The sequence below is a fragment of the Buteo buteo genome, chromosome 23 (genome assembly GCF_964188355.1).
Source record: "Buteo buteo chromosome 23, bButBut1.hap1.1, whole genome shotgun sequence".
In the NCBI taxonomy this organism is placed as follows: Eukaryota; Metazoa; Chordata; class Aves; order Accipitriformes; family Accipitridae; genus Buteo; species Buteo buteo.
Window position 1 is genome coordinate 5,337,348 of NC_134193.1, and position 27,923 is coordinate 5,365,270.

The 27,923-nt window shown below is 40.8% G+C and overlaps 1 protein-coding gene across 3 annotated transcripts; it reads right to left on the reverse strand.

The window, feature by feature from the left end:
• Positions 1-27,862, reverse strand: SRPK1 (SRSF protein kinase 1). Of its 3 annotated transcripts, none has more exons than XM_075055931.1 (16): positions 27,743-27,862; positions 27,557-27,617; positions 15,625-15,743; positions 13,757-13,865; positions 13,241-13,328; positions 12,938-13,025; positions 11,324-11,430; positions 10,478-10,643; positions 9,421-9,446; positions 8,710-8,923; positions 7,993-8,421; positions 6,432-6,532; positions 5,395-5,502; positions 3,977-4,046; positions 3,426-3,518; positions 1-2,508 (listed from the first exon to the last, which is right to left on the reverse strand). In XM_075055931.1, the coding sequence occupies exons 1-16, from the start codon at positions 27,753-27,755 to the stop codon at positions 2,324-2,326; spliced, it is 1,977 nt and encodes a 658-aa protein (XP_074912032.1). In that variant the 5' UTR covers positions 27,756-27,862; the 3' UTR covers positions 1-2,323. The 3 variants fall into 3 exon arrangements, with proteins under 3 accessions (XP_074912032.1, XP_074912031.1, XP_074912033.1); XM_075055930.1 differs by having other exon boundaries at positions 15,625-15,758; XM_075055932.1 differs by lacking the exons at positions 27,557-27,617; positions 27,743-27,862 and adding an exon at positions 19,182-19,455.
• Positions 27,863-27,923: the final 61 nt, after the last annotated feature.

A 27,923-nucleotide genomic window follows, 5' to 3' on the forward strand; every position in this document is an offset into this window, starting at 1 on the left:
TAGAAAGAATAAAAATGTATTTTCCTTCAGGTTTTAGACTGACACAGCAAGTACAAATCCTTTAGTGTGAGCACTTTACGGCAATTTGGAAATTTAACAAACCCCAAGTGAACGAGCACGCGGTACAAGGCTGAATCCTGACAGCTACTTCTGCAGGTCTTCAAGTCAGAAGCTGGCTCTAGCCTTGGCTATCATGGTAAAAAACATCCTCCTCCAGTCAGGGGTAGCAGAGGGAAGGGAAGGAAGGAGCTCTCAGAGTCGAAGCGTGCAGACCCCTTCTAGGAAGAGTTCTTTAATCAGCCAGTCTCAAGTACACAGGACATGGGTGAGCTTTCAAGACAACAGAAATTGTTTGCCCTGCCAATGTATCTTCACAGTATGTAGACAGTAGGTATTTTGGAACCCAGTCCTGTCTGCAGTCCTTCTGTAACAGATATGGAAGTGACAGGCGACTGGAAAACTCCAGATGAAAGGGAAAAAAAAGTAAAATCAGCAGTTTAAAACTCTTTTGGTATGTTACCTTCCTTTAATTTTAGATTATATGCATAGAGAACCTGATCTACCCCTAAAAGAACATGCAGCATGATTTGCATTAATAAGCCCAGTCAGGCACTGGACTGGAGAAACCCCTTTCAAGTGGATTAAAATACACCAAGGTTTATGAATGAACGATCCTTATGAACCAGGATTTCCAAACACACATACAGAAGTGACACATAACAGTGGTCTTGGCAGCTTTGGCAACATAATCATCTCGGATAGCATCTGCGTGGCCTCCAGCATGCTCCTGCAACAACTTCTATCCTCTGAGAGCCACCACAAATCCAAAGGCCTGTTTGGTCCAGGGTAAGGAAGTGCCTCTGAAGTCTCAATGCTGCCAAATCTTGCTTTAGAGTAGGATGCACTGAATCTGTAACAGGATGGGCAAGTCTAGAAGAAGCCATCATAAAACTATCAAATGCCACAGTGATTTTAATTAAAATTAACCCATTTACTCATTATATCCAACCCCTTCTGAGAAGTTTATATAGAAACCCCACAGAACATTTTTACTTGGGATAACTCTAGAAACAGCTTCTAATCTAGTATCTACATGGAAAAGTCAGTTCTCTTCCACTTCTGCTAGCTCTCCTTGTGCTAATGGCCCAGAAAATAAAAAGGCAGTCCCATCCTGGGTAGTTATTTCTGAAGGCCAGCACCTGAAGCAAGTTAAAGGAAAAGAAATCTTTACACTAGGCCTTCAAGTGTTGATTTTGAAAGTCAAGAGCTATAGCATGGCTGTGACACAGATGCTGCCACCCTTTTCTTGGGAGAAAGTGAATGGCCAAAAATTAAGGGCCAGAATAGACTGCATCAGTGAAAGCCAAACTCTCACAGATATAGCAACCGCCTCAAGCAAGGCAAAAAAAGTGCCAGTAAGGGATAAAAACCAAAAAACTTACAGCTCACTAAAATGTTAGAAGAGTTGCCTGCAACAAGGCTACCTCTCTGCAGCCAAAGGGCACACCCATCTGTACGCTGAAGATTGTGCGTTGAGTCAGTTCCAGCTTTTGCTTATTTTGCTTGTCACCTTTTAGTCACAGGCACAGGCATTAAAGTAGAAAATGTCACCGAGTTCAGAAACTATTCTATCTGGGCACAGGGAAGGAAAAAGTAAAGGGGCAGGGCACTTTGGAAGAAGAAATAAAGGATACTAAAACCTAGGTTTAAATAGCTCTCTTCAAAAGATTTAAACAGCTAGAACTAAAGAAAAGTTATGCGACTGGAAAGCAAAGAATACAGTAGACACCTAGAAAATGATGAAGGATTTGGAGGTCTTTGCTCTACAAGGAACTAACACCACCTTGGTGCCATCTGTTACTTCTCACCCAATTGCTAGCTACTGGACGAACAGCGGGAAATTGACTCCTGAGTCAGTGAGATAAGGAGGCGTTCAATCTTCACATCCCCTTCATGAAGAAAGGAGAGTTGGAATTTAGCTAAGGGAGCTTATCTGAGCACAGGTGAGCTCACATCTGTAACACACAGTGGGTAACAGTGAGGAGACTCAGGAAAAACTTCATATTCTAGTCAATTAGTCTTTGGTGAAGCCTAATCAAGGCAAAACACAGATGATGCCCACTGGCTGAGGAGAGTCCCCATTGAGTCACACAAGCAAACTCAGCAGAACAGGTTAGATTTATCTAAAATCTTGGAAGCCTTGAAGGAAGAACTTCACACTGAAAATGAACAAGGAAAAAAATGGATCTGGGAAGGGGCAGCTGGGTGCATGTATGCTATGCTGTAAACCAGAGTGTAGTGCTGTGGCATTGGGTTGAAGCCTCTATGAGTTAAGCCAGGGGTGCCTGAGACACTCTGCTGCTGTAGCTCGTTTCTCTGGGATCAGCTCCAACATAGGTAATAAGAAGTCTGTGAATGCAGCTGCCTCATCTTGGGACCACTCATATTTTTCCACCAAGACTTCAAAAAGGCCCCAGGGCTTCAGTTTGGTGATGTGCTTCAGATCACCTGAAAACCAAGACAGACAGGTTAAGTGCAAGACATGGGAGCAGAGCAGCTGAATAAAATAGGCCAAACAGCTAAAGAAGACACACTGAATTCAGAAACTGTTCTGAATAGTTAGGCATAGGGAATATAAAATGGTAGGGCATGCTAAAGGAAGAAATAAATTATCTTACAACCCCTTTTCTATCTGCTTTTGAAGACTGTTCTAGAAATGTACTTCCTTGAAGGCTTCTTTCTTCCCTCCTGCTATTTCTAATCCAATATCAGCAAATACTGTTTAGCTTCATTAAATCACCAACTATACTGGTTGACATCACAGATAAACACTGTGCCGTTGACTTTGGAATACATGCAATACATGCAGCACTGTTTGAGGAAGCAATACACTACTAACAAAAAAGGGTTTGTTCTATAAAAAAAAGTATTAAACTAGGTCAAAAACTTCTTGAGACTCAATACATTTCTGGGGTACTTAGGGCTTTATGGTAACTGTATAATGCATCCTGAGCAACATGGGTCAGGATGCAAGGCACTATTTAGGCGACTCGCATGCTAGAAATGGAACAAAGTTGTCTAGAGAAAACTTCAAAGGTGAGTCAACAACTGCAGCTGACAAAGATCAGCTAAATAAAGCCAAATCAAGTCTGAAGAAATATCTACAGTACTGTTTTTTTACCTGCTGCATTTGATCAACACCAAGATGTCAAGTACTAGGGTGCAGGATACTTTTAGCAGTTAGACAAGAATGCCTTATATTTAGCTGCAGTTTTACTGAGAAAGCTTTTCATAAAACAAAAGGAAACACTTAAAGAGGCATCTTTGCTAGCATCTATTGTTAATTGGCATTTCCAGCAAGGCACTCTTGTGTATTTGGGGCAGGGGATGAAGGGATAAGTGACATTTGCTTTGTTTCCTTTTACCTTTTTTGGTGAAAAACTCCTTGGAATATTTTCCTGCCAAAATGAGCTTGCGAGGTATTTTCCCCAGAAGTTCTATGATCAATGCAATGTGATCTGCATTTTTTCAAAAGAAAAGACAATGAGACACATCCACACAAGACATCTCTATGCCCCAGTTTCCTTCACCAGGATATAAGGACAAAGACATTCTCTCCCTTAAAAATTACTTCGAGATCCACCTGAAGTCAGATTACACTAAACAAGGACAAAGTCAAGGGGCAAGGGGGAAAAAAGGTAAGGGCCCTTTGAGGCATGAACAGTTTGAGAAACAAGATAGAGAATCCAGTGATAAGAGGAATGGAAAACATCAGAACAAGAACATGGGTTTTACTGCATGGTGGTTTACTGCAGAGGCTCGAGCGCAGCTGTCCCCTAACACCACTGATTTGGGTAAACAATCTTTTTGCAAGGAGCCTTTGCATTACTAACTCATAAGAGAAGGCTCATTATGAAGAAGCATCCATTGTTTTTCACAGCCCATTTTAAAAAGAAATAGACTTAGACAAACACACCTTCATCCCGTGAGTAATCTTCTCCAGAATGAGGCTCAAACAGATAGTCTCCTGTTGCTAACTCAAAGGCCTAAACAAAGAGAAATGAGCATGTTAAATCACTTTAACGCACTTCACAGTTAGAAGTACTGCAAGTTGATTCTGCGTATCTCTGGGCCAGAATCAAAGCAGTATGAAGAATAACCTGTAGAACTCTAGTACACCATTACCATCTTATGATGTACAATTACTTTGCAACATTTTAACGACTGCATTAAAAAAACATCACGGGCATATCTATGATGAATTCTGGATCACAGCATAATGCAGTATGCTTGTGTGAAACTGTACAAAATTAAGGCATTTCACAGGCTTAGCCTCTCTTTCGCCTCAACAGCATTTTGCAAAATGATGTCATGTCCAAATTCTAGATTTTTTACAAAGATTCTCCCCTCCCTCCAAATTTCAGATACGAAAGACATTTTTCAAACAGTTAATCTCTGAACATTCATATGTAGATATGAAAACATGTTTTAAATGAGAACATTTGCATTCATTTCACCTCACCACTTCTAAATTCCACGATGCATTTATCCTTTCACGTATTCACTTTTACTCAAAACAGTACCTCTGACCTTTTGTATTCTTAGTTTTCTTTACAGACTGCTGTAGTCCAACTACTGAATTAGGCACTCGGAGTAACCACTGCATAATTTTGGCCACATGTTCTGCAGAGGCAACATGACCATGCTGCATTTTGTTTTACCACATTCATCAAAAATCACAGCTTGTTTTCCAAGACAGCAAAAATGACTTCACTTACAATTTTCTGAGCTTAAAAAATAAAACCCAAGCTTTGATTTGTAGAAAACACAGAGTGGAGACAGCAAAGAGGCACATGCAGTAACTGACTAGACCGATTTTTTTTTAATTTTTTTTTTTTTTTGTAAATCAGCATATTCTACATTTGCCAGATATTACAGGAACAGCTTCAGCCTCGTCTCAGCATTACTCAGATTATAAAGTGATTCCAAACATGCAGACGATGCATATGATTAAAATATGAATTTATACTGAAGACATCCGTGAAACAGTGCTGGATGCAGCGGAGACGCTCTTTTATATAAAGGTTTTGTCTTCACAATCACATAGCTGTCTTGTTTCTCCACAGAGCATGATATCGAAGTATAGTTATATTTGAAATCTGCTGGTGCTGTACAACAAAACTAATTTTCAAAAGGAAAGCCACACGTGGCAGAAAAAATAAACAACTTTTGTATGGAAACATGGTATGCAGCAAGTCTGGAAGTTGGCTGAACACCTGTGAGGTTTTTGCCAGGTATGGCTAGTGACTCAGCAGTCCAGAGTGCACAGCACACAGGAGTTTCCCAGAATGCTCTGCAGAAACGGTTTAAACTCTCCCGGATGACCCCACTCACCATACACGCCGTGCTCCAGATGTCAGCAGGAGTGTTATACCCTGATCCTATCAACACCTCCAAGGATCGGTACTGTCTTGTCTGGATGTCTTCAGTGAAGTGCTTGTGCTAAATAGAAGATACGTTTTACTAAACAGTTAGAGACTGTTTAAAAGAGGAGAATCAACAACCTGGAAGGTCAGAGCAGATCAAAGCTCATTCCCATTACATTTAATCCAAATTTTACATCCTCATTAAGGATTTCCTTATATTCCTACAAGTACTGTTTAAATGCTCTACATGAGACACTCCTTGAGTAAAACAGTCCAGCAATTTAGACAAAAGCAAGGCACAAAAATAGAATAAGGGAAGACTGTTTCAGAAGCTGCACCCGCTCCTATCTGGTCATGACAGATAGGCCATGATTCAGCTACCTTAAAGTAGATAAGCAACACCAATGTAAGAGACCACCTTGCCAGACGCTGCAAGCTTGATGTGCCATTCTGAGTTTAAGACTCATGTCTCCCATAAGATCTGAAGTATTTTGCCATTGAAGAAGCCAAGTAAAACAGACATTTCTATTTGAAATGTCAACTGCTTAAAAGTGGCACAGCACAACCATCAAAGAATAAAACTGTGAGTCTCTTTCATGTGCTCATGAATCCACTGAAATAGTTTGACAAACTAACTAACTACAGAACTAGCACATCAGAGCAATTGTTTGCCACTTTCTTATTCTCCAGGAGAGCTACAGACTTCTTCAGAAGTTTCACATATGCAGATTTCTACGCATTATATGTGACACTGTTCACAGGCCTATTAGAAGTAATCTAATGACCAGCAAGGCACCCAGAACACAGGCTGAAATCCTATGTTAGAAGACCATTTCTTTCTTTGTGTCCCTGCGCTCCCCTCTTTTTTCCCCAACATAAGTTTCAAACTGTCACTACTGTCACAAGTAGGTCTAAGAATCTGTTTTACAGATTCTTTTCCATCTTGGCATACTGTGAATGAATTAGCAGGTTTAAACAGTCAATGTGAAAAGATTGTAAACTTACCACCCAGCAGGCATTTCCTAGGTCAGCTATCTTCACTTTGAGCTTATCTGCATTCTTGGGCTCAAGAGGATTAAGAAGGAAATTCCCAGCAGTTGATTTTCCTACAGGCAACATGTACAACAGCTGATTAAAGCTACATGGACAGTGTCACCATCTGTCATCCAAATCCTATCACCCTCTCCCTACCCAGGAAGGGTTTTGCTTACAGATCAGAACCTTTCCCTCCCCAAAGCCTAGGTATAAAAATCAGAAGTCTGCACTATGAAAAACAGAGCTACCACCATTAAGACCTGACCAGTGTTATAAAGCAGAAGGACAAGAAAGCATATGCAACAGTGACTGTTTCCCAGCACTCTTTGCACAGACTTAAAAAGCCTGTCTATATCTAGACAGGCTTTTTAAATAAGGGCATTGCCAGAAACACAACAAGCCTCTCAACCCTTGTCTTCCTAAATCTTTGAAGAAGGAGAGTCCACATATTATACCATCTTTTTGACATACCCATCACTCACTGCTGCAACGCAGACAGTTACAAGAGCTAAAGTATACAGTGGGAGAACCTCAATGACACAGTGGAGAGCAAAAATATTAAGTCACTAAATTACACCCATCTGTACCTCTCAAGCAATTTGGGAGAGAGCTGAGAGAAGCAAAATACACCTAGTAATCTAGCAGAGGCATCCAACTAAATGCAGTTCAAGACTTAAAGTCTTGACATTTCACTTGCTACTTTTTGTCCATGTAACTCCCCAGCAGTACTCTGCCAAGAAAATGCTGCAAAATTTTTTTTTAAAAGTACAAGTGTTAGTTTCCCCCTCCTTCTCCAAGCAGATATACTTCACCTGACCTTGACTCAAAGATGCAAAAAAGGACAGTTTTATCAACTGATTCAAGATTTTAAAACAGACACACCTGGAATGTGTTTAAACTGCTGCACACTATTGTGCATCTTATGTTCTCCTAAACCTACAAGACTTAAGAGTTCCCCCCCCCCCCCCGAAACAAATCATATTTAAACAAAAGCATTAAGAGTTTTTTTTCCCCTATGCTGTATAAGCTTTCAGTCAAGCTGCATTTCCAATTGTGGGAAAACATTTGCTCATCTCAAGCAACTTGAGACGAGTTACCTGTACTCATGTTAAGAAAAAAACCTATCAGAACACACTAAACAGTACTTATACCATAATTTAAGAGCCAGTGACAATTTGTAGACTTACATTTCTAACTATTAATGAAAATCACATAAGAAACACCTGATACAAAGGAAGGAATGTTCCTATACTGAAAAACAAATGTATAGGTATTTTCTAAAAGTGGGAATACTTATGCATTCAATAGTCAAAACTAAGGTGCAACTACCAGTGGAAGCTACAAACAGCAAATGTCTCAGAGTAGGACTGTCAGGTTAATTACTTCTGACAGGAAAAGTCTCAAACAGGCAGTTCTGATCACTTCAGCCTGTAAAAATGGAGGTTTCTACTAATACTCTGCTTAAGTGTTGTAACACAACTCGCCCACATCAAGGAGAAAGGAGCCCTTTCTCACAGGGTTCCTCTTATACCTTTGTTGTCTGATGGGCTATTATTCTCATTCTCATCCTCTGAAGGTATCTCTGTCCGGATGCTTTCTTGCAAATGGTTAATCTCCTGCTCATTGAATGATCGCTCTTCATTGGACGTGGGCTGACACACCATGGAATCTTCTGAAACTAAGGGCACGAATGAGTCCGACATTGCTTCTTGAGGCCTGTTCTCCGAGTCACCATTACGCTGACTGTAATTACAACTATGGAAGTTTTCCTTCTTCTGTGTATGAGGGTGATCGCCACAGTCATTGGCATTATGAAGGTCATCCTCAAGTCGCACAGACCCTTGATTGCTGGAGTCTGGGAAGTCCGTCATTTGTATCACTCCATTGCAGTTTATTTCTGTAACACATTTTTCCACGCTGCTTTCCATTAGAACAGATTGCTCTTGTACAACGACTTCAGCTGGAAGAGTGGAAAAGGAGAAGATAACAGAATATGTCTAAACAAAGTAATAGCTAAAGCTGTTCAAGGGAGCCCTCAGAAGCAGGTAGTTCTCAAAATGTAACTGAACACAATCATTCATTAATTCAGTTTGTAACAGGACATTTCCTAGCCTCTTTAGATGGGTGCAATGCAATGCAAACAGGTTAAATGACGATGGCCACCTCTACTAAAGGTGCTCACTCTACTGATGCCAGCATGAGTGAAAGGACAACATTGGGCTACTTTAGCAATAATTTAGGTCCATACCTGTCTTTTTGCTGACGTTTTCCTCTGGAGGACTAACTTTTATGAGCATTTCCAGAGGGCTCTGAGCTTCTTCCTCCTCTTCAGGCTGTGTCTGCCCAGGGCTTGCTTCCTTCTCCATTTCCTCTATCTCTTGCATTCGCTTCTCTAACAACTCAGCCTGGCGTTTCTGCTTCTTTTTCAACTTCTTTTTCTTATTCTTTGACATTTTGTCAGCCTACACAGAAGCAAGCAGAGAAATTGGACTTAGCATTTCATATTTCAATAAATCTAAAAGGCATCAAGTTTTAATTTATTTTAGAGCTGAGGAAGCAGTCTGGGATGAAAACTCTGGAGACAGTTCTTCTCCCAAATAAAAAGCAGACATTAAGGTTTTTGGAGCAGTTGTCTATGCCTCTTATCAGTGCATTTCTGTCCTGACCTGAAAAACCTCCAGTATTCTCAAAATGAGGGATCTCAGACTCCACAGACAGGTCACCTTCACAACAGACCTTGAGACCACCAAAAAGACTACTCGTTCTGGTGATATATGAGCTAATACTACTTAAATCTCCAAGACAGCATTGAACCCGATGCCTATGTCTATGACAAACACAAATCACACTTTTCCTTCTGATAGAAGGTTGCTTTCCCTCAATGCTGACTGCATTATGAAACAATGCAGTCGATACTGTAAGTAGATGGATACTTATGTATGAAAGCTATTACACTTACTGGTTTTGGCTGTGGTGCAGTGCTCACTGAAAGGGAAAGGAAGATCAGTAAATTAGTATGTTTATATTAAAAAACTGCAACTGCATTATTATCTTAAGGTAAGTATTTTTCCTACGTGGTTTGGTAACAGCGTTTTAAGATATCAGCAAATGTTATTTTGAAGGCTCATTTCTCTACAAAGTAGAGCAAGAATAAAAAAATAAGAAAAACATTAAATGAGTAAATGTGTAATTAAAATTCCAGATAGTAGACTTGCTTGACTGATATCAGAGACTTAAACTTCCTGTCATGCAGCTTCATTTACTGCATGTATTATGCACCTTACTGAAAAGGGAATGCAAACCAAAACATTAAAATACCAAAGTTAAGGGAGCTTCCCTGAGCTAAGCTATGCTATGATGGGCTCAGCTAAATGTTGGTGGCATAAGATTATGAGTGACAGAGCCTTGCAATACACACTGCAGTAGTTCTTGAAAACTACACACTGGTACAGATGGATATTCTGAGGAGGAACAAGAGGAACTAGGAACAAGAGAACATTTGCTCTCATATCTTTAGGGATGTTAGCATGTCAAGGAAGCTGTTTCTGTTACAAGTTTTTCAGACTTCTGCAAATTGACAACAGGTAAATCATCTTGTTGAGACCTTCATGAAATGCATTTCCAGCATTATGCAATGGAAAGAAAAACTTTTGAAAAAAGACATGAGAAGTACCTCACCACATTTTCACTCCAGCAATAGATCGAGTGCATTAGCATTTATGCAGTGTGTGCTATACAAGACTGACTGCTCTACCGCTTTATCAGTGCCAGATGAGCTGTGTTAAAAGCAGATGCCAGCTTGCATGCATCCTCCCTCCTTTTTTCTTAGACAAACAACTGCCTTCCTGATCATCTTTAAGTTACAGCTTATGACTAACTTCACAATTTACAGTTGGCTTTTCAGAGATTACTTGCATTATTGTTCCACTGTACTCGGGCAGTTTTCCCAAGTGAGATTAGTGATGATTTGGGGGTGTAGGGGGGAAATAGCACCAATTTTCAGAAAGAGAAAGCACCTGCAGAGCCAGATGGTGGGGGAGCCCCAGACCTCTGCCACTCTGTTGCTTCTGCAGCCAGCCGGCGGATATACTGGTCATTAACACACAGAAGAATGTTCTCAGGTTTAATATCTGTATGAATGATTCGACATTTTGTGTGCAAGTAATCCAGACCCTGAAGAACCTGCAGACAGAAGAGAAGGAAATTGATCATTAGAAAAAGCGAAGAATCAGCAAACAGTGAAGTGAAAATGCAAAATTGCCTAGGATGACCAATGAACCTGAAGGACTTCTGTGTTTGAGAGTGCTCCAGATTAAAGCTAATGAGATCAGTGGTTACTACTCAGTTCCAGAAAATACAAATTCGCATACAGATTTTAGCTATGAATTTAAAATACTCTCTACCCTCATAACATAACTTACCACAGTTGAAAAGCTAATCTTAATACCCTGCAATAAAATCATGCTTTCCTCCTCCCCTCCACCTCACATGTAGAAAGATGTTTTTTCTTAGGCAACCATGCAGTAGGAAGAACAGGTTTCTCTTGCTCTTCCCATCATTAAGCACTGTACTTACTGTGACAGTTTTAAAAAAAAATAAATACTTGCACTTATGAGGAATAACCAGGGTAAGAAAAGGTTAAAAGCAAAGCCGGCCTCCCATCATGGTTGAAATTTCAGAAAATAAATATCTGTAGCAGAAGGTTTTTGCAGTAGAGAAAGGAAATATTAACCCAAGAATAATTTTCTTGCATGAGAGATACACCACTGATTTTTAACTTTCGTTTTCTTGGATCCGAGAAAGATTAGTGAACGAGTTCTCTCTAGGCCAAGGGGAACAGTGCAGTCAGAACTGGAACTTACCTGTTTGATGATCTTTTTGACACAAGGGAGCGGAAGTCCCTGATAATTTGACTTGATGATCCACTTCAGGAGATGATGCCCTAGAACTTCAAACACCATACAGATATCTGGAACTCAGTCAAGGAAAGAGATGGACATCCTGACCCAAGGAGTGCTGAGTTCCCAGGACTGAGGATCAAAAGAAATCCACACCACTTAAGTGTTTTCTATTAAAGAACCCTCATCCTTCTGACACAGCTTAGAGAAGCCGCCTTCCTTAACAGAACCATCCTATCCTACACATCAGTGTTGTTATCTAAAAGCTAAAATACAGCGGGATGGAATTGGTTAGGACAATGGTCCTAAAGCAGCAGTAGCAAACTCCTGCTTTGAGTGAAAGCCAGTTACACAAGCAAGTTTGCATTAGTATTTCCTGCTAGTATTGAGACAGCTTCAAGCCAACAATGTACGTTTTGGAACTGCCTAGGCTCTTGCCCCAGGCAAAACTCAATGCCAGATCTCTCTGAACCAGCATTACCTGAAAAGATAATAAAATTTCCATTTCATAAGTCATCTTCAGAACAATTAAGTTACTTTCTCCACCCTCCCTTGCCTCTTTACCAGTAAAACAAACTTTTGACAAGCCTGGACTTCCAACAATATTTACATTATCTACTTTTTGTCCATAAGATCTCAACAGCTACAGTCACTCTAGTGACATATTCAGTATTGTGCCTTTGCTTTAAAAGCCAAACTTCTAGGAGTTTATTAGGCTGCTTTTCTTCTACACTGGCAGAAAGCACGTATGTGTTTCACAAGAGTGAAAGAAATACAAGATCAAGTCAACATTTACTCGGTGCTATGTACCGGAAAAAAGTTCATTAATAGAAGAAATACATTACGAGGCTCCTGTTTTCTAAAAGTGTTAGAATGTTTATAACCTACAGCTCGAGTCTCTCAAGCAGCCTAGTAATTCTCACCGAAATAAAATTCAAGGTACTGCAAAGCAGAAACACACGCAAAAGTCCAACTTGCAAATTTTATGGATGCATTATTAGGACTTGCCACTGATCACTGCCTATTAGAAGGCTATTCACAGAACTACAAGGGATTTGCAAAGCAATGCACTTTAAACATTCTAACAATGTTGATAAAGTCCAAGGTAAGATGCTTCCATAACTAGAAAACAACCTCATTATCAAGTTATAGACTGCATGTGTTTGCCATTTTTAATTACTGATCTTAACATTTTGTACTGCTTTACCTAAATAAGGGGTTATTACCAGGCTGCTTGCAAAACTGAGGGGTTGAGATAGATGGGCTCTCTTACCACAAAGGTACCTCAGACACTAAGCCATTCAGTCCTGATTCACAAATCAGATGTAGCCACCCCATCTCTCATGTTAAAAGCATGACTAAGCAGTGCCATCTCCACAACTTACACATATTATGACAGGCAGAATGATCATTCTGGATCTGAGCTTAGCAAGCAGTTTTGAGGCAGATGATTCTACAGCAGGTTTCCTTGGGCAGTGAAAGGGATGTCTGGGCATTGCTCACCAGCACTGACATGACGGCTACCCAGCAAACTCCCATCTTTATGCAATTTTTTACCTTTATTCCACAAAAGGATACGAGAACCATTAACTCCTGAAATCTTGAAGTCATCTAATAACTGAACAACTCTCTCTTTACTCGGATCATTTGGATCACTGTTGCGGACCTGGAGAGAAAAAAAGGATTAATTTTGTGTTCCTTGAGGTAATTACCAGGCAAGAATATATTTTGAAGTTGGAGCTACTGCACTACTGTTAGGTTCCTATCCAAATTCTTTGCAGCTAGACAATCCAGAAATATCAAGCATGTGACTAATGTGAAGTTCTCAAAATGAATTAAAAAAAAAAGATTAAAAATTGAACCACACTCTCAGGCACTCACCGATTTTAGCAACTTGATCTCATCCAGTGCTGTTTCTGTGTAGTGCTCTGCACTCTTCACCACCTTCATTGCCACAAATCTCCTCCCTCTATGCACACATAAGTAAATTGGAGACTGTTAAGACTCATACAAAGAACTTATTCTCCAGGATTATCCTAATTCTTTTGCATATAAGACAGCTACTTATTTAAGGCATCATGGAAAAATAAGGTTTAAGCACTCATGGAGATTGTCTTTGGGTCTCTTTTATAAAACATTCATGTTAATAATTTCTCATAAAATTAAATAATAGGTCAGAGACTGCTGAACACAAGAGCACTCTTTCCACATATATGGTTTGTCCTGTTAACTCCCTGCCACACACTTGCATGCACAATATCAAAGGAAACTTTTGTGTTAGAATGTGGACAGCCATGTTTTGTGTTTTTATCTAAAAGTAAAAAGATGCTTTCTGATCATGCTTGTGCAATGCTCTGCATTCCCACCAGAAACACTAGCTAGAACAGAAAGACTTACTGGATGTCCCAAGCTAGCCACACAGTGGAGAAATGGCCCCATCCGAGCTTCCGAATCACATGGTATCGTCCATTAAAGAGATCTCCTATTTTCACAAGGTGATAACCACCTAGAAAAACAGTGGGAAGTTTATATGTCAAGAGGTCACGCAAGTGCTGAAGAGCAGCTATGTGGAACAAGCATCACAACTTGAGGCAGACTTATTTGATGTGTTTACATTTTTAATCATATAAACAAATGCAAATACTTCTCTAATTGGATCTTGCTAGAACAAATATACAGCATGTTAGAGGAAGAGCTGCGAACAGCCCTCTAGTTGATAGAAAAGTTTTAATATAATTGAACTAGAATGACTGACTTTTCCTCCTTTTCAATGTAGGTCATCACTGCAGCATCACAAAAGAATATCTCCTCAGTGAAAGCATCTGAAGTCTGCTAGGCTCACCACCCTTGGAAAACACAGCTTATGACGTTCAGCAACAGAATCTTACAGCTAAGTATCAGCATTTTTTTTTGCATGCTCTGGCCCCATAACATGACAGAGTACTGCACCCAAGATCCCAACAGAGTTTCCCTTGCAACTGCTTTCCTGACTGAAAGGTACTTTGCCATTTAACATCACCACTGAAAATAGGAAAGTCTCCTCCCTGTACCCCTAGTATCTCTCAAGCTGCTGACTATGCAGAAAGATTCCACGATGGAAGCAAAGATGTGAAAAGACAGACAAAGACACAAGGGAACTGGCAGAAAACAGAACGAAGAGAAGAATCTGTGATTGCCAAGGCATAAATTTTTGCTAGAACCTGGAATTACACTGTAGATTCCAGACATTTACTATTCAGTTGTGGTCAGCAAATACCACCCATGAAATGCATGCTTTGCCAGGAAGATTCGGCTCTCTTGATTGGTTCACAAACAAGATGTAGAATTGCTATCCATTACTTCATTAGCTCAAGCAGAAGTCCCTTTTCTTCACTTAAAGATTTCAGTTACAACAGTCACAGCTGCACCAATTGCTAATTCACACAATGGCTTTCTTCTTCCTACTTGCTTTACGACAAAATCCCACAAATACTTGGGTAGCATGCTAAAAGTAATGTAAATGCTTTTAGAGTAAAGCACTGAAGGGTAAGAAACATTGCAATTCAAGTTCCCTGTGCTATTTCTACTTTGCATTTTTTTATACACATATATGGCACTTATTACATGATTCTCCCTCTGTCTTATTCAATATATACAATGAATAGTATCACAGAAGTAGTCTTACAAAGCGCTTTGAAGTGGGGACACACATTCAAGCTTCAATTAGTTGATCAGTTGAATTTGTATGATCAGTGTTCCATTTTTTTGGAAGTATTTGCTATGTTAAAAAACAGCCTGACCCTTCTGATATTGAATTATATACTGTGGAATTCCACTTGCTCTGTAATTAGTTTCTACTCGGAGAAACAGTGGAAGACTGTATTTGCACACATGAAGTTACCCAAGAATGGATACTAAGATGATGATCTTCAAAAGAAAACAGTGAAGAATTTGAAACAGATTTTAAAGTGTCCTTTTTCTGATGAAAATAAAAAATCAAGGCCTACTTGCTTTTATCAATTTTGAAAGCCCTCTGGCACAGAGGAAAAGCTAACGGCTTTAAACACATGCATTAAAAACAGCTCTTCAACTCAAATCTAAACTGGTAACAGTGAGAACCTTAAATAGTTTTTCCATTTCAGGTTAGCTTGAAAATGTTATCATACAGTTTCAAAAAACACTTAAAGTAAGAGAAAGCCTATTTTCATGCTCTGCAGTAGATAGGAAATCAAGGGAATTTCTGGATTACATTGAAAAACCTATGTCTTAAACAGGCAAGTTCTCACCTTTACAGTAATCATTTGGATCCTCTTGTTCATCATCATCTGATCCCAGGATTTCTTCCTCTTGCTCTGGAAGATCATTCTCTGAATGAGCAGCAGGGCCCCGATGCTGAGTGTCGGGTCTGAAAGAGAACACACTGCATGTCTCACACATGTTACTCTTCAATTTAGTAGCTTTCATTTCACATGAGGGACTGCTAATAATCGAGGAGATGCAATATTCAGCCTTCAGAAAAACTATTTTCACATTTAAATGGTTTTATATATATAAAAATAGAGAGGAACAGTTTTTGTATTTAAGAAATACAACTTAATGCCCTAGACTAATTTTTACAGTGGAAGAAAGGACCAGACAAGATAGTGAGTTAAAAGCTTAGTGATCCCACCAAAACATTAGTGCCTTTGAACCCTTTCTCAGCCTTTCATTCAGTGAGGACTTTTCTAACGCAAGTTTATATTTTGAGACGTTACCTCATATAAAACCTGAAGGTTTAAATGTTGATGAATGTTAAAGACTAACACCAATTAATTCTTACTCCTTTGGAAAAAAAAATTAAACCAGTGTTTTAGAATCTGTGCCCTTTGTCCCTTTCACCTTTGAGATCAAACGAGCATTTAACAATCCTTCTGCTTCTAACACTTTAGAACTCTAAAATCCCTAGTACTGCCCTTGATTTCTCCTGTCCTCCTGCGGTAGGCTGCACTTCTAGTTCATCTCTTCACTGAAGGTCTAAAGTTTGTTAGTTGTCTGAATTATAGAGAGTGGGAGTACGCTGAGCAGATGTTCTGTAAACTCTTCCGAGAGCTTGTGATTACAGAGGAATTGAAATCAGGCACCAGGGTGGTATTTTTTTTTTCACTCCCACATTCATAAATAAAAACATTAACTTTGTGTGTTTGACTTTTTACCAAATGTGCTACTCTAAGTTCCTGCTTGTGAAGATCATGTTAGCAAAGGCCACCTCATTGCTCTCACGCATTTAAGCTGTGTTCCAGTTCCCTGAGCTAAAACATATTGCTATCTCCCCTGTGCCCCAACTCCTTCTCCATGGCAGTACACTGCTTACAGCCAAACAGCTCATGAAATGATAATACTAAAACAGGTAAGTTATTTACTTTACAAAGCATTAAAGAGAATGGTTAATTGTCTACAAAGTTTTATCGTCAATATAGTTTTGTACAAAGCAAGCATTTATAACAAAAACAGTGCCTATAGCCCATTTGCATTGGCAAGATTTAATGGCAAAGTACTGCAGGATATTAACATCAAGCTTTCTTTTCTTATAAGTATGAGATATTCAAAAAAGCTGGAGTTGTCCAAAGAGGTGGGCAACAAATTTCTTTACAGCAGTGATGTACAAGCACGAGATAACATTCTTTACAATGAGTTTCCCTGTGAGCGTGAATTAGCGGAAGTTTCTTGTATTGACACTATTGTTCCAGTGAAACAGCAGATACAACCGATGCCTTCCACCACCCTATTTCAAATTCAACTAGTTGTGCTCAAAGGAGGATTGACTGCTGAGACAGCCACTGGTTATGCCAGTGGGTATGCTAATGCACGTGGGCTTCCAGATGCAGTTTTTCTAGCTTATAACTGAGCTGGAGTTCTGTGCATCATATCACGGCCATACTAACTAATCTTAATCCATGGGACAAATTTAATATTTCAATTTTGAGTAGGTATACAGCAGAATGAATGCTCAACATTTACCTACTACACATGCACTCTGCTGAGACTTCGTACATTAAATACATTACTACACATTAAAACTACAGCCACCTTAAATATCTATGGAGCATAAAAGCAAAGAAATCACACGTTCCAATATGATCATGACTAAACTTGTAGCCATTTACAATCTGGAATTGAAGTTCATTAAACCAAAGAGGAGCTACAAAGGTCATCCCAGGCACAACCAAACCACATGACATTTATTTCAGTCAGTTGTCAGAGCTAGCAAGTCCTGCTGATTTTTTAATTCAGGAACAGATACGCAACACAGATTAGTGGTCCCGAACCGTAAAACGAGACTGCCAGACAGTCCATTCCACTGCTGCCAGCCTGAGACATTTATTAACAATCCCATAGCTTGATCCAGCCCCAAGTTATTTAGTATTTAGACATTTCCCCCTCCCCATGAGCCACAGAATTACAAGTCGGGGTAGGAAGAAGGAAACTGGGGAAAGGGGGGAAAGCCTTGGAGGTCAAAAAGCTACCTTAAAACTGCTGCATTCCTTTGGGAACAACTGAGCTACGAATAAAGTCACATACTATCCCCAAATTAAGAGCCGTAGCCAAGGCAAGAAAGGGCCATGGACAGAACAGTTGAAGGGGAGACTGGAGGCTCACATATAAAAACCCTATAGAGAGTGTAAAGAGAACCAGAACACAGAATTGGATAGAAAGGAGAATTTAAGCCCAGGAGCCACACCCATAGCATAAGTAGTAAAGAGCAATTCTCCCCAATGCTGTTTTGCGATTTTCACTTTGGTATTTGCACAAGATGTAGGGGATTAGAATGGATTCAAAAGGAAATTCATCTTAAAAACCACTGATGCAGACAGAAACATCATGCCATTCTGCAGTCCCAATGCTTTTCAATAATAGTAATTTCATGCATCAAGGAAGAAGTTACTGGAAGCACTAAACCCCATTCTCTTGGAAGCTTTCTGCACCCCTCCTAAGAAGGGGCTGACGAATCATGCTGCTGACAACCTCGTACATGACACACCCTATAGTCTGCATCTGAGTCTGTCCTGGGGATCCAAAAGCATTTCAATTCTATATTATAATCTATTATACCAACTAATGTGAGCTGTATTCAGGTCACATACATTTCTACTGTGCTATTTCCTTTATGAAATCACCTCCAAAACACATCTCATTCCTTTGCCTTCCTGCAAAAATTCATTAGATGTTGCCACATCCCACCACCTTCTTCCCCAAAGTGACCACGTCAAGTGCAGATACGTACTGAGAGACTTAATCAGTGCAGAATATCTATTCATACCAAAGAAAAACTGATACACAAACCCACAACCCTCATCTGTCTGCTTCGCTCACACAGACAGTACTCTAGAAGGCACAAAAGGCTGCTCAAGACAGCAGAAAAATCCATATTTGGTATTTAAAGATCACAGCTGAAACAGCTGTCAGCAATATTGCAAAATGCAGGTAAAATATATAAAGAGGCTACAAAAAATGGTTAATGGTTTACCCATTAAAAATCAAGTGTTCTAGGGTACTTTTTTTTTTTACAGCCACCTCTGTTCTACTTAAGAACACCTTGATCACCTTTCACTTTTGCTCTCTCAGTGTGCTAATTAATCATCAGAATTAACGGGATTTGCAGGGTCTCTCTACAACTATATAGCAATATTTTACTTAAGGAAAACAACGTGGAACAGCAACCCTAAGGCAAAATACTAGATCTTTTATGGAATTTGTGTGAATCCGTATCTAGAGACCCTCCCAAAAGTCCTTATTCTCTCAAGAATGCCTGAAGAACTGCAAATTCACGAGGTAAAAAAAAAATTAAAAAGAAAGGGTAACCTACCTGCATGAAGCACGGCCTCCCATTGATAAAGATATTCCCGAAGACAGCCCAATAGTTTTCGAAAGAGCCATTAAAAATCAGATGCCACACTGTTCAGGAAGCAGGGGGGACATCAACGGCAGGCAGAGGGGCTGGTTCTTCTCGAACGCAGCAAAGCTTTGTGCAAGAGTGAGGGAGAAGAGGGATTTGCCTCCACCACCTAGCTGCAGATGCACAGCACTGCATTGCAGGTAAAGGGCCTTGCAGCAAGGCTGGGGGTTGCTCTCAGCTGATCTTCCTGCAAATTCAGTCATGTTAGGGGTTGAGCATAAATAGATTCATCTCCTTCTCTTGATGTTTACCTGTCTCAATCTTCCCTCTAATGAAATTAGAAATTCAGTCAGATACTTTGTTTCATCTTCCTGAACAAGCCGGTTTTATTTGCCTATTCAATAGTCCACTGGATTCAACACTTGGATGAAGACACAGATCATGGTAATTGCCGACAGTCCAACCCTTTTGATACAGAAATGCCAGCACAATCACACAGGAGAGAAAGGGCGTTCAAAGTAAAAATGAATTTTCTGAAGTAATTCCAAACCTCCCCCACCCAGAGTTACAAGAAAAACTTATCCTTTATGCTTAAAAGTAACCAAAAAAGCAGGAGGAGTCAAATCTTCTTTAGAAAGGTGAACTGAGTATTTTTCACAGCAGCAGGCACTTAACATCATCATCCGACAATGTAGAAGAATTACCAGCCATTTCCTGTGCCTTTTTATCCTGATGGTTTATGGAAGTGATAGGGCAAACAAGTCAGCAACAATGCAACATAGCAAGTAATAATTTAGAGATATTCTCTGCTATGGAGGACTGTTTATCAGTGAAAAACAATCTGAAGCTGGCTCTGCAGTTTTAAACCAAGAGGTTTAAAGAATTGGATTAACCTGATTTTACGTCTAAAATATTTTCACCTCGAACGCTTGCTGAAGTTTGAACATCCTTTTCACAGTTTAGCATTGCCGAACCTCTTAATATTAGAGGAGGTGCTAACAACACACACAATTTTCCACTGTAGTCAAGATTTTGCTCCACGTTCATTGAATATATCACCCGACAACTCTGCTCACCTCTGCAATGCATAGCAGGGACAGTTACAGTTATTTGCAGTAACTAAGATTTCAGTCACTCAGTTGTTCCTTACAGAAGGTGTTCAAGGAGTCTGGAAAAAAAGACTTTTGTATTCTCTTGCCAGTTTCCCATAGAATCACTTATCTGGTCCACACACTAAAAGTAAGGTAAAAAAATTATTAAGAAGCCTTGATTGCACAATGTGTGTTCTCACAGATCGGCACTAAGGCAGATCCAACAGCATCAGGAGGACAAGAAGATGGGAGACTACAGTCATTAGTAGTTAGTACAGACAGTGTGCAATGAAAAAGCAGTGTTTGTGCTGTGGAGTGGCACCAGCAAGGGCTCCTTTGCTGCTCTCTATACATTACTAGTGAAGCTATCACAACAGCCAAGTCTCCACATGCAACTTCACCATCAAAACTCAGAAATTCTTTTCTCCACCCTGGTAACTTACATAACAAAACATTTGAAGAGAGGTGTTTGGTTCTCCTATTTAAGAGCAACTTCTTCACAACTCTATTTTGTACAGGAAATAAGTATTTTTCCTTGTCCCCAAAACAGCAGAAATACTGTCCATGCTACCTGTCTACCTGCTTTGAACAGATACAAAAGCAGACCCCTTCCAACCTTCAAGCAAGGAAGGCAGCATACATTTAATCCAAATCACTTTTGTCACACCTATCATCCTTATATATGGGCTAACAAAAAAGATACTCTCCTTACTCCTCCTCATCTGTTTGCCATTCCCTCGGTATTTGCAGAGATGACGCCTGTCTGTAGGAAACCAAAGACAATTGCTTTCCGAAATGATTTTTAAGCCACCTGCAGCACAATCTTTATAAACACTGTCATTCCTCATTTGTGAGCTCAAATTACACACGAGGCATCCCCAAACAGAATTCAATTCACTGAATGCAAGACTAATGACAAATCCAGCTCATACTGTAGGAGATGCAGATAAGAGTACTGTAACACACCGCGGGACTCTCGCTGAAGGAAGTGTTGCTTTCCACCGTAACCATCCAGCCAACGATTTCCAGGGCAGTACACCCACTGCAGCAAGATCTCGCTTCAAGTGCTGTTAAAGATTCCTTGTTTTCATTTGGGGAAGAGGAAAAAAAAGCTCCATATGGCATGGTGAAAAGCCAGGATTTAAAATCTCTCTCCCATTTTCACATCCATGCATCAAGACAATGTCTCTTTAAGGGAAGTATGCCTGCCAGACTGCATCTCATTACTATTCCTTAATGTGCCTGTAATTTCAAGATCATGTTAAGGCACATCTAGTCAGAATGACTGCTTCTGGTGCCACCCTCCAACGTGCTTACTGGCAGATCTGCTGGCATCCTAGTGTTCAATAAATACTGTAACTGTTCAGACTCAAACTTTCAGTATGAATTCAGATCTGAAATGATAGAAGTATTTTCCTGCTTTTATGCACTTTACCTTTCTCCTCAAGAAAATTTTAAGTATTTGAGGGGAATTATAAATTATAGATTGTGGGGGACTTATAAGTCTATAATCCACATTATTTTGGATTACTGCAACTCATTCACTCTTGCATCCCTATTTTTCTGAATAAAGAACTGGTATTTTCTGCCAGTAGAGCAGATGCATAATACTTGCTGCTGTAGGGCAGCCATCCCAGAGCTACAGGAATACCATTGTCAAGAACTTAAGATGACTGGAGATGGTCTAACATTTAGTTTTGAAAGGACAGTGCTCAGAGGCAGCACTTTTGTTTAGTGGATCTGTGGGAGTTCAGTTTGAAGATAAGTAATAATGAATTTCACATGAGAACGGTCCTAATGCACAAATAACAGAGGCAATCGAGCTTCTCACTCCCCATACCCACTCCCCCACACAAGCACTTAACAAGCTGTTTGTAGAACCCTCTGCTATTCCAGCTATTACAAACGAAGGGACTTCCATGGAAACCAGCAGATCTTCAGTTGTGTCCTCTCATAGTCTGATAATCACTTCTGTATTTGAATGAAAAAATCCCGTGGGTGATGCATTCCGACTCTACCTTGCATTCCGACTCTACCTTAAACTTATGTTCAAAAAACTTAGGAAAGATGTAGCCCTGGTATTAATTATGAAAGACAAGTGAAGAAAACATAATCCAAGATCCTGATCCCAGGCAAAGTTTTGAATAAGGAAGTCAAGGAAGAACCCAAGAGGGCTGTCAGAACTTCAGGGATCGTCAAAGACAGCAGGAAAGTGATACAAGCAAGACATGCAATAACCAACTGGAAAGTATCAGACTCTACTAGGAATTTTCTGCTCCCCAAATTGCATAGATGGAAAAATTACCACCTTCCTTATCTCTCTTCATAGCAATTCTATTGAGGAGGAAGAAAGAAGTGAGGCTTCACTGCACATCAGGAGTCTGGCCAGAAAAATTGCAGAAACTAAACCAGTTTCTCAAAAATACTGAATATTGCATGCATTTGGGAAGAGGGAGAGGAAGCGAGACAGCAGTACCGCACCAACTCAACTCTGCCACTATCTTCCCTCCAGGAGTAGACGGAGCCAGAGGAACTATTGAAAGTCCCGTGAAAAAATATCTCCCACTCAGTAAAGCCTGTAAGAAAGGATTAAATAAGTTCACCAGTGCATGCAGAAATAAAGTACTTCAGATCATGAACATTTTTCAGAACAAGCCACATACTGTTAACTGTATGGCTGCTACTACCTTTGTAGTTATTCATGCTTACAGTAATAAAATGTTCTGCTTTGAGACACAATCAGTTCAACACCCCTTACACAGAACTGCTAGGTTTGTCTGCAAATAGGCCAACTTTTCCTGAAACATAAAAGACTGCTGAAGCAAGACACTGGACTTAGTGAAACTATTATCATCTGGGCCTGCCAATGAACATACCCATCATCTACACATCACTCAGTCCTGTAGCCCAGTTCTAGTCATATGCTTATTTTCTTCATTTCAGAGAAAATGAGCTATAATACAGAACTATTTGTTCAGTTTCTCATCTGTTTCTGTAACTGCTTTGAACCGGGATGGTTTTTTTAGCCTAGTTTTTAAACTCTGGGTCTTAATCTCAGTAGTAACCTAAACAGTCATTTTTTCCCAGGACAAAGAACAGTTTGAGCTTCTCAGGGTTTGCAACATACAAAGTAGACAGGAAAAAAGCCACAGCATTTTACTGGCAATTATGATCTAACAGTCAGAAGTGCCTGATTCCATTACAAATTACCAGAGCCATTGGTAAAGTACATCTACATTAGTATTTTAGTTCAAATAGAAGCTTGTATTTTCAAACAGAAGCACAGTTTTGAAGTAAATACCAGATATTCCTCACATATCGGGCTTTCATTCACATAGTACAACAGTCTTGCAGCATAGGAAATTAATCTCTTTCAAATGAAAGCATGTAGCTGGCATATTCCAGCTTCACTTCAGCTAGGAACAGACCTTCTGTCCACACCAGAGCTAACTCAAAGCAACATTCCCCTCCAAAAAGCACGTGGAGGCTTAAAAAAAAAAAAATAATAAAAAAAATCGAGCTTGTAATCTCCTGTTAGCCTGCACTGCTTCCTAATCAGACACTACCTTACTGCATGAAGTCATTACAAGCACACACGTGGCCTGGTCTGTGCTGCAGGACCTGCAAAAAGCAAGAAGCAGCCACCTCGTGGCCGATGAAAGGCTGAACTGTTGGGACATCCATCACTCCTTCCTCCTGCCACTGCGCTCATGGACATCACCATCCAACACAGCTCATGAGACACCAGAACACTGGAATTCCGTTTTCAGTTCCCTAGAAGTCATATGAGGAAAACTAGCACAAGAACTGCTCCCAGGAAAGCACTGTGCAGCTCCCCACCTTCCTAAGGACCAGGGCAAATACTCTGCCTAACACATTTTTGTCTACCAATGCTGAACTCCAAAGATATTAGTAACTGCTTCAAACACGGAATTGCAAAAATCTATTGCATTTCTGACAATTGGGTAAAAATAACTACCTGAATGCACCTCACCAGATAGACTGTAAACTCTTCAGACAGCTGTAAGTTATTAAAGTTTCAGTAAGAAAAAACACTTGTAAGCCTACAAGCTCCTTTTTTAAAGACAGGCTTTTTTGAGTGCCTTTGGGAGTCAACTGACTCTCAGTGCCCGAGATGTTCACACCTCATGAAATGATAAAATTAATACATCACATACTTCCCAGATAGCTTTCAGCAAAGCTATCTCTTGGCAGCAACACACATTGCAGTAGCCTACGTACCAAACTCCCTATGTTTTATTAGCAACTAAAGCTCTGACATGCATACTTCCTGACATATTCTTAATATTAAGGAAAAGGCCAAGCAGAAGCTTGCCTCTCATTTTCTAAAAATAATTAAAGCAATTTTAATTCTAATTCCTTGCCTTTTTGACGGAAAAGGCTGAAATAAGAAGAAACTGAAATCAATGCTTCACTCGAGGCCACAAAGCAACCCAGTGACAGTCAACATTAGAACTCAGGATCTCCCTGTATCTAGACTTGCTTTTTGTCCCTCCAAGGCATTCAGCTGTCACTCTCCCTGTCCTTCCTCCTCCTCAATTCTCACGGAAATGGGAGCTGGGCAAAGGTACACAGTCACAATATTCTTCCAACTCCACAATGGCAGACACAGGACTGATGAGCAAGCTGGGCAAGTAGAAGCTTCCTAACCAAACATTTGAGACAGCTGGTTTAATGATTATTCCAGATTACCAAAAGATCTGGAGTAGTTTTACTAGAGTGGGAAGACACAGGTACCTCACCTTTGTATTACCAAGAAACTTTGCCTGCTCTCTTTCTGCAGAAGAGTATGTTGGGATAAATGCACTCACTCCTTCATTGCTATCAAATAAAACTTTGAAGACAGGAAGGATGGGAAGAATTAGGAAGATCCTGAATTTGTAGAAAATTAAGAACTTGGTTAACCTTCCCATTAAAAAAAAAATCCTATACACAGAACCGTAATTAGTATTTACAAGAGTTTTCTGTAAATAACTAGTTTAGGCTGGTCTTGTCTGAACCTAAATAGCAATTTTAACTAATTAATGAAAAAAAAGGGTAACTTTCCAGTTTTGTACTATACACAGTCCATTGTGATTATTTTAACCTTTCCAAGTGTTTGGGTTTTGTTTGTTTGTTGTTTTTTTTTTTTTAACTAGACTAGGTTGATAGGGAAACTTAAAGCAGGTATAGTTCATTTCTAAAGTGAAAGATACCTTGAATTTCTTTAAATCCCTTCAGAACATTCTCTGCATTTTTACACTTACCCATAATAAGGTAATTCCTAATACTCACCAACCTTAACCTTCTAAAATCAGTTGTTTCATGCTTTTTACTGCCCTTCATATTGAAAAAATTACATGTGTGTGATCTAACCAACTACCATGGAACATTAGGTATTAAAAGGACATTCCATGTGGTTTTAAGTTTAGGTTTTATGGGAGAAGTCTTGCAACAACCCAGTTAAGCTTATTTTAGAAGATTTAACTAGAGCAGCTTTGTATTTAAATAGCATAAATGTCGTGGAACTGTACCTAAAGTTAGAGGCTGACACTGGGTTCTTTTCGTTGTACAATGTAAAGCATAAAGTACATGCAAGTTTCTTTAATTTCCGAGGCAGGATCTAACAAACCTATGGTACCAGAAAACAGAGTTGAAGCATGTAGTTTAAGATGATAAACACAGCATTTTACAAATAGTATGGTTCTCCACTCAAATCAAGGTTAGTGGCAAAAGCAACAGCTAACCAGCAGTGCAGTTAACCTGTTCTGGCTATGTAGTTAAAAAGAATTTTTTTTAAAAAACATGCCAGCACTGAAAGTTACCATTCAGCAACCTCAGAATTTACACAGAAATCAGTCTTTCCAACTGCAACTGTGGACTCTATTGGCAGAGTCAGTATTGTTTGTCTGCAGGTGAACAAGAAAAAAAAGAAAGTAACAGGTATAGAATTAAACAATGAATTATTCATTCAGAAATTAGGATGCAGATAATACTATAGAAAGAGGAGAGCTCTTAAAAAATTGTCCTAATGCCATCTTCAAGAAATACCAGAAGGTACAAAATAGCACAGAAACATAATGCACATCTCCCAAAGGGTTTAGTCAATGCTCTTCACCCCTCAGAAGCCCCATCTCAAAACAACCAAATCTTTGCTAGAGACAACCAGAAAATTTTTTAAAATCCATGATTTGTTTGAGGAAGTGACTAAGATAGCATTACTCTAGGCCTAAAGAAAAACCCCTCCAACTCCCACCCCCAAAGCTTTACTTCCTAAATACCTTTGGTTCCCAGGCACCAGTGAGTGTAAAACCTCCTGGGGTACCAGAGATTTTACGCGAATAAGCAGCATTTTACTGAGCACACAGAACCGGCTCTAGGATTTACATCACCTTTCACTAGAAAGGAATTCACGAGCAGCACTGAATGCAGTACTTAATGCAGTCTGGTGGGAGCCATTGTTTAGTATTTACTCGAGATCTTTTTAATTTTTATATCTGCATCCAAAAGTTCACCACATACAAAGACTTGTGAAATTCCTGTGGTAGGAGAGAAGCCACACGAGAGCATCAAAGTTAGAGAAAGAAGTAAACAACACATCACAGCATTCTTATGGCAAGATTAAAAAAAAAAAGAAAAAAGAAAAAAAGAAAAAAAAAAGCGGCGTTGGAGGCGGGGGGCAAGAGAATCAAGAGAAGCTAGTTCCTAAAGCCAGCTCTGGAGGCTCCAGAAAGGAGAGGGGACGCTGGCATCGCCCACCGGGTACGGCCGGGGGCCGAGTGAAGGAGCCAGCAAGGACAGAGCACGACGGCAGCTCCGTTCACCGAGTCTCGGGGCAGAGGCAGGGAACGGAGAGCCTCCTGACACACCGAGGCAGCTCCGCTCCCCCGCCCGCAGCCCGCCAAAGGAACCACGACACGGGACGGCGAGAAACCGTCAAATCCTGAGGAAAACCAGCCCCGGCGGAGAGGCAGGGCGGCAAAACCCGCCGCCCCGGGCCACCAGCCGCGCCGGCTGCCTGCCCATGCCGCGAAACGTGCCTTCAATTAAACTCGCGTTAAAAACCCGTCTAGCCCGAGGGGTTCGCACGCTTCTCCGCCTCGGGAGCGCCCTGCTCCCGCCGGAGCTCGGGGCACCGCGGGGCTCGGCAGCCCCTTCCCCGCGGAGGAGGGCCGGGGTAACAAAGAGGCGGCGGCGGGAGGCAGCGCCGGTGGCGGGAGCTGCCGCCTGAGGGGAGCCGGGGGCCGCACTTACTTCCTCTGGGCCTTGTCCTTCTTGGCTTTGGTCCGCTTCTTTCGGGCCTGCAGCGCCAGCACTGAGGGAGAGAAGGGGAGAGACGCGTGAGGGGCGGCGGGCCCGGCGAGGGGATGGGGGGGCACCGGTGCCCCCCGGGATGGGGGGTAGGTGGGTGAGGGGAGGGGGGGCCCGCGCAGCGCTCACCTTTCCGCTCCATGGCCGCCAGAGCCGGGAGCCCCGGTTGCCCCGCGCGCCTGCGCGCTCCGCCCGCTCCCCGCGCCACGCCGGGCCGCGCCGGCCCGAGCACGCGCAGCTTGGACACCCTCGCGCGCCGCCCCGCGGCCACAGCCTCGCTCTCGCCCTCGCTGCGGGTGCCGCTCGAGAG

Excerpts from the sequence above, each read along its gene's own strand:
- SRPK1 (XM_075055930.1), bottom strand. Across the intron at positions 15,759-27,556 it reads AAGGACAAGGCCCAGAGGAA|TGTGTTCTCTTTCAGACCCG; the intron begins GTAAGTGCGGCC and ends TGAGACATGCAG. Across the intron at positions 5,503-6,431 it reads TAGGAAATGCCTGCTGGGTG|CACAAGCACTTCACTGAAGA; the intron begins GTAAGTTTACAA and ends TCTTCTATTTAG.